The sequence below is a fragment of the Notechis scutatus genome, chromosome 14 (assembly GCF_049901735.1).
Source record: "Notechis scutatus isolate UNSWTSFEM ecotype Mainland chromosome 14, rNotScu1.2, whole genome shotgun sequence".
NCBI lineage: Eukaryota > Metazoa > Chordata > Lepidosauria > Squamata > Elapidae > Notechis > Notechis scutatus.
In genome coordinates this window covers 6,074,323-6,087,031 of record NC_142022.1, presented here as the reverse complement: position 1 = coordinate 6,087,031, position 12,709 = coordinate 6,074,323, and the positions used below count along the sequence as shown (strand labels likewise).

Genomic DNA, 12,709 nt, shown 5'->3' with positions numbered 1-12,709 from the left:
TTAAATAAACAAACAAACAGACAGATAGATAGATAGATAGATAGATAAATAAATAAATATTAATTGATCGTATTTTGTTTTTCTTATGCTAGTCTATGACATAAAGATGTGGTCTTGATGTGAGCATTAGGGTTCCAAGTAATAGATCCATTGCAAGCAAAAACTCAGAGGCAGGTAGATTCCTCAAATAATAGCTTGATTGGAAATATCAAATCGGCACATATCTAGTGAAAACCAACTCTGGGAGGACCCTTGGTTTTCACCTAATTAAAAGTAAAGGTTTTCCACTCAACCCAATCATGGCAGCGTCCAAAGGACAGGAGAACTGGTAGCGGAAATATTGAGTGGTTCGGAGAACCGGCCAATGCCACCTCTGACTGGCCCTGCCAACCCCATCTCTTCTCTACCTCCCATTGAGTCCCAGCAGATCAGCTGGGTTTTCTTTGGTTGCCCTGCATAGGAGAACGGAGCTGGAAAGCAGGCTAGTGGGGTGGGCGTCATTTGCTAGTCCTGCTTTGACCACCCCACATTTCCTGCTAATCATCCCCTCAAGTCTTCTCCCTCTAATGCAGTGATCCCCAACCTTTTTTACGCCGCGGCCCGGTATCCCAACCTTTTTATGGCGTGGCCGGACCCATCAGCTGGGCGCGCCATCTTGTTTTGATGAAAAGTGCTTCCAGTGAGCTCACCGAAGCACTTTTCATCAAACAAGATGGCGGCGCCTGCTTTTTTTCCGGAGAAATGGCTTTCACCGAAACTCACGCGGCCGCTTTTTTTGATGAAAGTGCTTCCGGTGAGCTTTCTACCGGAAAAGCTCACCGGAAGCACTTTTTCATCAAAACAAGATGGCGGCGCCCAGCAAGCCAGCGGCCCGGTAGGACTTGTTCCACGGACCGGTACCGGTCCATGGACCGGTGGTTGGGGACCCCTGCTCTAATGTACTCTTTTGATTCTGGTCTGTCCTAAGATCAGAGGTAGAAAACAACTTGGCTCTCTTCTGTAAGATAGTCCTGAAAAGTCATCCCAGCCTTGCAAAACATCTGGATTCTTCTGCTCCCAAAAGCTTGCATCAACAAAGTAGAGTTGGTGCATCTGGGGAGGAGGAGGAAGAGGAGGAAGAGGAGGAAGAGGAGGAGGAGTGAATTCACCAGGCTGCAAAATCAATGATGACAAAATGGAATGGCTCCCCATCCAACGGCAGAGATAGATGGTTACTGATGACCTCTCTAGCAAGAGCCGCATCAGGAAGACTCCAGGACCAAGGTAAGATGTATTGGATGGAAGATTGTCTGTAAGTGTATGGCTTTAAAATCATTTTTCCCAGCAGCCTTTGCAATGCAACAGGAGAGGGGGAGAAGAAATAGCTACTGCATTGTCTCTGCTGAAAGAACAACCAGTTTTGCTCCCCTAAAATATGTCTCAGTTGTCCATCATTGTATGAGCATTTTCCATCCCATTGTATGAGCATTTTCCATCCCAGCTGCTCCCATGAAGAACTATACATGGATTTTTCTCTACCCTCTTCACCTCCCTTTCCTTCCCTGCTGTCTTTTAGCTTGTAAGATCAATTATTAATTTTGTTTTACTGCTTAGGTCTGAACCATCCTGAAAGTCTTTGGGGCAATATATATATATATTTGATATATATATGTTTTCTTAAGTTTTCGCGGGTACTTACATGTATGGTATTCAGCTTTGTTCGGGTATTTTCCCACGTCATTATAGTTGTGCTTTTAAAGTTGTAGCAACGTTTCGGCAGAATCCCATCTGCCATCATCAGGCTTCTGTATTGTGTTCGTCTGTGAGTCAGACTTTTACAGTTGTTTCTGTTTTAAATTTGGGGCTAGCCTACTGCTGTGCCAGAATGGTTTTTTATTCATCCTGATTGGTTGGGAGTCTTGGTCTGTGTTTATTGGTCTTGGAGTTTGCTGTGTTCTGCTTGATTGGTGTTTCTAATATCTTCTGTCTGTTTTGTGGCTTTTTTTGTCTTGATTGGCTGGCAACATTGTGTTCCTGTATTGGAGGCTTTTAGTGCGGCTTGGCTCCGAGTAAATGGACGGCTATCATTTGTTAGGAAGCTAGGTTTCATCTGGGTGCCTGGTTGGGGTGCATTTGAGCTGGAGGTATCAGGGGGATCTGTTTGTGCCCAGGTGTTTGCCTGGCTTGTGGTGTGGAGATTTTTTTGTTTGTGAGTGCAGGCTTCCAAATAATTGACAGTCTGGTGGAATCATCTCTTCTATTTATGCTTTCAGGTCTTTTTTTCAATCTCTATGGCTTCTCTGATAATTCTGTGGCTGGGGTTTTCTATAGTGGCTAGGGTTTTGGTGCCATTGAAGTTGATGCTATGACCTGTGGCTTCCATGTGTTGGACTAGTGAGGAAGTGTGTTCCAGCTCTTTTACTGCATTTTTGTGTTCATCCAGGCGGGTACTTATTCTTCTATTGGTCTGTCCAATGTATGTGGCCGGGCATGATGCACAGGGGACTTCATATATGCCTTGGTTTTCCAGGTCAATTTTAACTTTGGGGTTTCTAAGGATGGCTGCTATTTTTCTGTCTGTTTTGAAGGCAGTCTTGATGTGATGCCTGTGTAGTATCTTACTGATTTTGTCTGTAGTACCTCTTATGTAGGGCAGGACAGCTGTTCCATAGGTCTGTTCGTCCTCTAGGTCTCCATTATGTCTCAGTGTGTTTTTGTGGATCAAGCCGGTGATTTTGCTTTTGTGGAAGCCGTTGGCTGTCAGTACTTTAGTCAGGGTGCATAGTTCAGTCTTTATGTGGGTCTTGTCTGCCAGGCGTTTGGTTCTGGCGATTAGTGTTTTGGCCACGGAATTTATCTGTGCTGGGTGGTGGTGGGATTGGGCGTTGAGGTAGCGGTTGGTGTGTGTTTTCTTCTGGTATATGGTGTGTCCTAGTGTGCCATCTGTTTTTTTGTAGATTAGTACATCTAGGAATGGTAATTGTTTGTTTGTTTCCGTTTCCATGGTGAACTTGATTTTTTTTGGGGTGTGTGTGTGTGCTGTTTAGGTGTGTTAGGAAGTTGTTAGGAAGTGTGTTTGGTGTGTTAGGAAGATAGATATAAATATATATATATATATATATATATATATATATATATATATATACACATATATCTATCTATCTATCTATCTATCTATCTATCTATCTATCTATCTATCTATCTATCTATCTATCTATCAAGGAATATATAAATAATGCATGAAGAATAAATAACCCAAGGATTACAGATCACTTAACTATCATTTCTTGAAGTGTAACCAGTCAGCTTTTGGTAATGTGGTATAAATAATCAACTCAGGGGATTAGGGCTAAGTTTGATGTCTTGGATCAGTTTGTCAAATGGGTTGGATCCAATCCAGTACTGAGATTTGATTCCGGTTGATCAAACTGTTCATGAATCCATCTCCTATCCTGACATCTCCACTTGATTATCAACAGCTTGTGCAAAATAGAGGAAGGCTATCCGATAGTAAATGGCACTCAGTACATCTTAAATTTCTTTGTTGTATTGATAAATCTAGCTAGGAATAACTAGAAAGCACCATAAGAAGAAGAAAACAAGCATAAAATATCAGCTGCCAAAGTTATTTACTCAGTGTGAATTCCTGTGATGGGAGACATTCCAGAAATGGATAATTGATAAAAAAAAAAAATAGAATAATTGAAAACAGATTACAGAGATCTCAAAATCTGGAGGATAAGCTTTATTTAAATTCATTTATCCGCAGAAAACATACATTCATGCAAGTGTTTGAAGTGGGATGATTTTACACTGTTATCTCAGGTAATCTGTCACACATGGAGTGTTGAATTATTAAGCAAATAATAATTCTATACTTTTTCTAAAACATTGATGGGAATGTTTGCAGAAGCTATTTCAGTTCTTTCTTGTGCAGTTTACTTAGATCTAGTAAAATCAAACGAATATCCTTCATTAGCCTTTATTTTGAATTATCTCTTTTATTACATTAACTTTTAATAATCTGGAATAGATTTATGTTTTAATAAATCTCTGGGTTGAAAACCTTCGATAGCATGTGTCCAGGGAAATTGAGACATGGAAATTGGACTGTTTTAAATGTGCCCAATAAAGGATAAGTTACAGAAAACAAATTCTCATTAGTTGCATTTTTAGACAGGAAGGCTCATGGATACTATGGAGAATATGAATTCTAAATTAGTTTTAATAGCAACAACATAGCTTGGTATATGGAGAAAAGATCACTCCGTTCTTACATTGGTTGTCCTGTGTTTTCCTCTGACAAGTGACTATTTTGAAGAATTTAGTAAGTGGTGAATGCTCTGTCTCTGTGTGTGTCTTCTGTTGGGTAAAATGGATTTATTGAGTACTGCAAATCATCATAACTTAATGGTATTTATGTGAGCTTAATCTCTGATGGATGAGATTATCATTGATGACCAATTAGATCTTATGAAAAGGAATATAGCACCAGTCCAGCATGGTTGACCACAACTAGAGTATGCATCCAGTTTTGGTCACCACATTATAAAAAGATGTTGAGACTCTAGAAAAAGTACAGAGAAGAGCAGCCAGTATTATTAGGGGACTGGAGACTAAAACATATGACGAGCGGTTACAGGAACTGGGCATGGCTAGTCTAGTGAGGAGAAGGACCAGGGGAGACAGGTTAGTGTTCCAATATTTGAGGGGCTGCCACAGAGAGAAGGGGGTCAAGCTATTTTCCAAAGCTCCTGAAGGCCAGACAAGGAATAATGGATGGAAACTGAACAAGGAGAGATTCAACCTGGAAATAAGGAGAAATTTTCTGACAGTGAGAACAATCAACCAATGAACAGAAGTTGCCCTCGGAAGTTGTGGGAGTGTCATCACTTGAAACTTTCAAGAAGAGATTGGACTTCCATTTGTCAGAAATGGTGTAGGGTCTCCCATTTGGAGGGGGGTTTGGACTAGATGACCTACAAGGTCCCTTTCAACTCTGATTGTCTGTTTTATCAGGTTGCAACAACAGGAAAACATCACAATACACCCCAATGTCTGTCATCCAGGTCATAGTTATTCACCTTCCTTGAAGGTATTTTGCTTCTCATCCCAAAACATCTTCAGTAGAAGGGAAATGCCTTCAAGGAAGAACAAAGGAAGTCCAGTTGCCTCTTGATAAAGCACCTTTGGAACAATGCACCACAAGATATATGCAAGCATGTATATGTGTATGCAATATAAATACTGTATACACACATACATCTCTTCCCCACCTGTTGTTCTTCAAATCCTGGTCATGCTGGTGGAGATGATAGACTTGGTAATTCAAATAATTGGCCTTTTGTGTTATAAATCTGAGTTGTCAATTTGACCTTCGTGCTGTCCACCTCATCACCAGCCTTAAGTTTAAATTTCACCGCATATTTCATTGTCGATCGCTCAATCCAAAGCCTTGTTCCAAGAGATTCAAGGTCTGAGAAGTCTCCTTGGGTGAATTCTCCTCTTTATTGCCCTTAGGATTTCTTTGTTTCGAAGGCTATAAATTATGGGATTGACTAATGGAGTTAGGACAGCGTAGATCACCGCAAATGCTCTGTCGTACTCTAAGGAATAGCTCGTCTTCAGTCTCACGTACATGAAAATGATGCTTCCAAAGAAGAGGAAGACAACCGTCAGATGTGACGCACAGGTTGAGAAAGCTTTCTCACGGCTCTCGGCGGTCTGGATCTTCAAGACTGTTTGGATGATATTGGCATAGGAGACCATGATGAATGAGAAAGTCACTAGAATGATGAAAGCATTGACCGCAAAGTCAACCAGCACGTTGATTGAGGTGTCGGTACAGGCCAAGCTGAGCAGTGGTGGGAAGTCACAGAAGATGTGTTTGATCTGGTTTGGGCCGCAAAAAGGTAACTTGGAGACCAGGATGACTTCTGTGATGGGACACATGAAGCCGCAGACCCAGCAGCCGGCTGCCATCTGTGCACACATCTTGGTTGTCATCATAGAAGGGTATCTCAGGGGCTTACAAATGGCGAGATACCTGTCGTAGGCCATGGCAGTAAGCAAGTAGCATTCAGTGGCTCCAAGAGAGTGGAAAAAGTAAGTTTGAAGGAGGCACCCCATGAAGGATATGCTTTTCCTTTCACTCACCAGGTTAGACAGCATCTTGGGAATGGTGGTCGCCGTGTACCAGATCTCCAAGAACGAAAGGATGCTGATGAAAAAGTACATGGGTGTATGGAGCCGGCCATCGGTGCGGATGACCATGAAAACCACCAGATTGCCAAAGATGGTGGAGAAGTAGACGAGGAGGAGCAAAACGAAAAGGAGAGTCTGGAGGTGCCGAAGGTGAGGAAATCCCACAATGATGAATTCAACGACTTCGGTGTGGTTGTAGCCTTCCATGTTTCCTAGGGTTCCCTCTGGATAGCAATAGATCTGCAGGATTACAGGGACAATTAAGCCACAAAAGCAGGACTAGACAAGTTGTTTTTGAGAGGAGCAAAAATGCAGGAGGATCTGCTGGTTTTCCAAACAAAGCTAGTTTTGATCATTGGCACAATCAGAGAAGAACCTTAGGACCAACACTGAGGTCCTCATTTTGAAGAGCATCCCTCCAAACTCAGCAAAGTTAGCTTATCATTAAAAAAAAAAAAGAATTAATATGCACAAGAGAGTAAGATTGTTAAACCCAACTCACCTAACTGTCTTCAAAGTATCCTACTAATTACACCTTTGTACAGCAAAAAGAAAAATCAAGGGATTTTCCCAACATGTTTGGGAGAAACAACAAGCTACAGCCGTGGAACTACATGAACCCCACTGCACTATTATTTCCAAGATGCTTTAAAAACAACAAGTGTTCTTGGTATTTATTGGTGTTAAAGTCAAGACAGGCAGAATTTACACTTGTACAATCTAGTTTTTGCTTTGTGTTATTTCTCTCTCGAGCTTTGTCATAAAAGATGTTTATTCAGAATGGAAGCATTTTGTACGAAAGAATGTTAGGAACAGAATTGGAAGAGCTCACAACGTTTGCACACGAATATCCATTCTTAATTCAGTTTTTTTCCCCTTCTAGATTATATTTGGAGGGCTGGCGTTCCATGAACCCTTGCTGATTTGCAGTAACGCCCAGTTGAAATTTCTGTACCCCACTTGCTTTAAAATACCAAAAATTATGCACTTTAATTGCAGAATGGTCTGTCTTCAGCAGCTGAACCACATCTTTCCATAGATGAGTAGAGGAGAGAGTCCTCTACTCATCTTTGGTCCTGAGTTCGAAGGACTTCGGCTGCCCTTTTGCTTCTCTTGCAATTTCAGCTTTGAGAAAACAAAACAGACCTGTCAGAAGCAGAACTGAAAAGGTGTTCAGACAGGTGAAGCCAATTTTCCAATATGTTGTAGGGTACCCTTTCCAGAAAATCTGATTCCATATAAAACTGCAAGGAGAAAAAGTGAAAATAAGCAGTCGTACTTGAAATGATGGGTATCTGGCATGTTGGTGAATGAATTATGCCCCTGCGAGTTCTTTGTTTAAAAATCTTCAAAGGAAATGGTTAATTAGCAAAAAGAAATAAATGGGTGAGCACTTACCACTACCCAAACTTCATACTCCTCTTTTATGAAAGCGATGAAGAGTTCTGAGAAAGGTTTGAGATATATATATATTTCTATCTTCTCTTACAGTAAATCAAATCTGGAAATTATCCTGAGATCTCCATTTATGTCTTCAGAGAGAGAAGGGGGCTTAGGGTTCCAACCCCCCGGACTGGGTCCTTTGGGTTTCTAGAAGAAAACAGTTTTTTTTCCCCCAGCACACCACAAAGTCCTCAGTGGTTCTTCCATCCAGCTTGAAGAAATCAACAAGTAGTAGATATATCCATCCTTCTGGTCTTAATTCAAATATAGAGACATATGTATATGTGTTTATATGTCATGTGCCAGGTCTGGACTTGTATATAAGGAGCTAAAGTTGAAAGATCTGCACTACATCCAAGTTGTTTCTGAAGTTGGTGGAGAAATTGTTGTCATTGTTATATGGCTGTGCCAAAACTGAAGTTTTTGTATTTATCTGGAACACAGATACATTGAAGTTTGTACCAACTTTTGTAATGCACCTTATGAACTCTTTTTCTCTTTCTCCTTCCCCTTCTCCTTCTCCTTCCCCTCTTCCTCCTCCCTCTTTCCTCCTCCTCTGAAGGCAGACAAATGCTTATCTTATGAGAAAATGAATGGAAACCTGCACTAAATTTGGGGGCTGATATGAAAATAAGCACGGATATTTTTTGGCAGTTATCGATAAAGAATTGCAAGTGGGTGCAGAACAGAGATAATGCAGCAAGAAAAAGGTGAGAAACGAAATGAAGTAAAGCCTAGAGGTCCATCCATCTCTAGTTGTTACCAATCTAATGAATAACTGTTGAAGAATTCCAAAGGTTTGAAAACCACCATTCAAAACAATGAAATCAGGGCCAGTTGCACCATTCGTGGCCCTGCCATATTGTGGCAAAATGCTTGCGAATGGAGTCAGGTATGGTGTGAAATTTGTTACGCTCCTCCCAAGGCAGCTAGCTTGACGACTTTAGGACATTGTCCCATCTCCACTGTGATTTCTCTCAACTACCATGAATGCTAATTTGGATTTGTGTGTATGAAAAGGGATGGAACCAAACCATTAAATAGTAAAGGATCGGGCTGAAAGGTGAAAGTGGAAGCAGTATGTTCTACCCCATATTTGGGTAGATCAGGTTACCCTGATTTAAAAAAAAAACACCACATAAATAATAAAGCTATCTATCCAATTGGCCATTGAAGGAAAGGAAAGAACCGTTTTCATGCATCCAAATGTTTGAGCTGATTTTTCCAGGAAAGATTCTGTTGCAATAATTCCAAAGATATAAATCAGGGTGGGATTCTACCGGTTTGGACTGGTTCTATAGAACTGGTTGTTATGGTTCTGCGCAGTTCAGAGAACAGGCAAGTGCCCTTGGCTGGCTCCAAGGGGGGTTGCTGCAAAAAAAAAAAGAAAGAAAAAGAAGAAGAAGCCACGCCCACCCAGTCACATGGCCACACCCACCTAGCCACACCCATCTAGCCACACCCACAGAACCGGTTGTTACAAAATTTGAATCCCACCCCTGACATAAATGAGAGATTACTGTGTTTTATAAAACAAGCTTAATCAAAGCAGTTAACATTTAGGAAATGCAATTTGCATAACCTGCAGTAGACGGCTCATCTTAACGTTAAGTTTGTTGGAAGTGTAAAACCGATATGCTCCAATGGAGGCTCTTAACAGATCACAACACACTGTGTGAACGTGGAGAGATACAGAGCTATCTGCTGGTACCAGAAATGCGTGCCGATAATGACTTAATTTTGGCCAATGATAAAACCAAGAAGGCGCCTTCATTCCGGCATTTTAAAGTTTGATCTAGACACAGGAGAAAACCTTGGTTTGGGTTGTAGCTTCACCTGTGATGCAAATTTGGTCCATTTGGCTAGGGATAAATAGTTGTACAAAATGGACAAATTCAAGAACTAGAATTAAAGACATTGTGCGAATGCAATTGTTGATAACTCCTTAGTTTCAAAAGCATGGATATCAGATCATCAAACTACAATCGGTAGGAACTGCGTCTTTCTTCCCAGTAGAGCTTTTGTTGTGTTCTTCATTAACAAACACTTATGGGATATCTTCTCTTAATGAGTTTGTTTTCTTTGTCCTCTTTCTTCATCAAGAGGCAGCCAAAATCTCATCACCCACATTTGGGACTTAAGTGTTAAGGGGTTTGTTTGTAAGGAAACAAGGGAAATGAACTTCACTTTTAAAAGGGTAAGGCCCAGCATGACTCCCTTCCATTCCCCCACGGAGTAATTAACTCAACCCAATTAACATGGAGAAGAAACAGATACAAAACTTTTCTGGGGGAGGAGTTAGAAAAAGTTTGCGGAAGGAAGAGATATATGGCCACGTGTGGCATTGAATTCACTGGTAGGAGTAACAGTGAAGCAAGCCATCGAAGACCCCCAGATGGTATTTCTCCTTCTTTTAGAATTAGAATTAGAATTCTTTTATTGGCCAAGTGTAATTGGACACACAAGAAATGTCTTGGTGCAAATGCTCTCAGTTATACATAAAAGAAAAGATCCATTTGTCAAGAGTCAAGCATCGTAAGGGACAACACTTAATAATAGTCATTGGGTACAATAACCAATCAAGTTTTGGCCTACTTTCCTATTTGTCTTTCTCTGAAAATACACCATAACATAACATAGACCAGGAGTCTCCAAACTTGGCAACTTTAAGACTGGTGGACTTCAACTCCCAGAATTGCCCAGCCAGCATGACAAGCTGAGGAATTCTAGGAGTTGAAGTCCACAAATCTTAAAGTTGCCAAGATTGGAGGCCCCTGACATAGACTGATGGTAAGGTGCAAGGCTCCACAGCTTTTTCCACCCCCTTGAAATGGCTTTGCAAATGGCTTTGTTTTACTGGAGGTTTCTAAGAAGAGATTGGACAACCATTTGTCTGAAATGGGGTTGGAATAGAAGACCTCCAAGGTCCCCTTCTGTTATATATCCTTTCCCACAGGCAGGAGAAACAGCTATACATCCAGGCAAATGTTAATACTTTATTAATCCTTTGCTTTCCTCCAGCAAATCCAAGATAAAGCTAGAAAGACCATTTTGGCCAACATATTGCTTTCCAGAGTGGCCAACTAAATATATTTCTGGAGACATGGAAGTTTTAGGTTTCTCTTCTTGACAGTCTTTAACAGCTGCTCTCTAGCTTCTACATGAAGACGTTGGAGGCAGTAGCCATATAACATTTTATTCTCCAGCTGTTAGCTTCCATTCTTATTCTTATTCTTATTCTTATTCTTATTCTTATTCTTATTCTTAGTCTTAGTCTTAGTCTTAGTCTTAGTCTTAGTCTTATCTTTCTTCTTAAGCTGAGGGAAAAAGTAGTAACAATGGAGCTGAGCATCAGACAAGAAAATCCAAATCAGTGGAGACCATAACTTTATTAGGGCAACTCAGGTTGTACAAAACAGTTGGATGTTTGGGAGTTCCAGGAATAATTCATTAGACACGGGAGATCAATGCTAGAATAACACCTTTTCTTGAAGGTCTCATTACTTCTTCTTCTTCAGCTTTACTGTGGTGCCAGAAAACAGCCTTATGGAAGCTTTGTCAACAACGTTCTTCAACATTGCATTGTGATTGCAGATTGTAGGTGTTATTCCTTAAAAACCGGCAGGCGCGTAGATTCAACATACCCTCCACTGGATTTTGGACTTGAAACTGGAGAGGGAATTTACCAGGGTTTGTTTGGATTCCTTGTCATGAAATAATGGCATAATTCTCTCACGAACTTGGAAACACCAGGTTGAGAATATGTGTGTTTTTGTGTGTGTTTCTTTTAAAACAAAAAAATAAAAATGTCTAGGGAGAGGACTTAAATACTTGGAAGCACCGATCCACATCTAAAACATGCCTTCGCAACTCCCTCTGTGTTAAACAATTCAGAGAAAAAGGCAAAATGATTCATAATCTTTTTTTATTTTCTGCCATGAGACGGAGAGATGGCTGAAATTTCATGAGATTTGGAAATCTTGGCAGATTGTCAGTGTTTTATGGAGGCAGTGAGGCATTCAGGGTCTGGAAAGGTCACCGACTTCTGAACCAAATAAACTCTTCAGAATATTTTACTGGATATTTTACAGAGCCAGGAGGTGGAAACACAACAAAGAAAATGAGGACGAGTAAATCCTACATTCTAAGTTAAACAGAGATATTTTGATGAAATGATTTCAGTTGAACAGGGAAAGATAAATTAGAGCTACAGTATATCAGAAGCAGAAAAGATTATTAAAAAAGGAAACCTTTTAAAACATTTAAGAAATCGCTCTTTCAGTGCCAAGTGAGATATAAACAGGCAGTAAAAACAACATAAATAAAACTCCAGTGTATTGCCAGGTTTTAAATATAGGAAGCAATAATAACAATCACCTTAAAACAATAAAGGCCTCCAAAGCAAAATCAGAAAGAAACACAAAGGAAAAAGCATTTGTGCCATGTAAATCTGGCATAAATGTCTGAGAGAACGCAGACTGCCTGACCCAGGGGATTTGAGTCTTTGCCGTTCATTTTTCCTCTTCCAAATCCTCCAGAATTAAATAGAAGCAATCAGCATCTCATGCTCCGAGACGAGCGAAAAATTAAGACACCTGTCCTGGAGACCATCTCTGCCGGGACTCGAACCCGGAACCTCTGGATTAGAAGTCCAGCGCGCTCGTCCATTGCGCCACAGAGACCTCACCGCAAGCTCAGCATCAGGACCAGAACTGAAAAAGCACATACCTTCTGCATCACTGCTGAGCAATTTTAGCATCCTTCTATTTCTGGGTAGCATTGTTGGGGGAGCCAGAGAGAAAACCTGGAGCCGGAATTGTATTTCTTCAATTCATTGAATGGATCTCTTTCCACATTCCCCCATCCTTTGCTTTAACAGGGAAGAAAGGGAGTGGGTGTAGGAGGAAAATTCTATATATAATTCATTGGGTATTCTTCATCTCTATCACACAGAGAGGAAGAGACAGCAAAAACCCGGAACCGGGATTGAAATCTCTGCTCAGCCGATAGCTTCCAGTTCAAGATCTCTATGTCTAGCACCACGGACAGCGCAAAATGCCCAGCTTTGAACATGACAGCATTA

The 12,709-nt window shown here is 40.8% G+C and overlaps 1 protein-coding gene and 1 non-coding gene across 2 annotated transcripts; both read right to left on the bottom strand.

The window, feature by feature from the left end:
• Positions 1-5,448: 5,448 nt before the first annotated feature.
• On the bottom strand, positions 5,449-6,390 carry LOC113427549 (olfactory receptor 6N2). The gene has a single exon (XM_026690065.2). The coding sequence runs from the start codon at positions 6,388-6,390 to the stop codon at positions 5,449-5,451; it is 942 nt and encodes a 313-aa protein (XP_026545850.2).
• Positions 6,391-12,234: 5,844 nt separating this feature from the next.
• On the bottom strand, positions 12,235-12,308 carry TRNAR-UCU (transfer RNA arginine (anticodon UCU)). The gene has a single exon. It is a non-coding gene; the product is annotated as a tRNA-Arg (tRNA).
• Between the last annotated feature and the right edge of the window lie 401 nt (positions 12,309-12,709).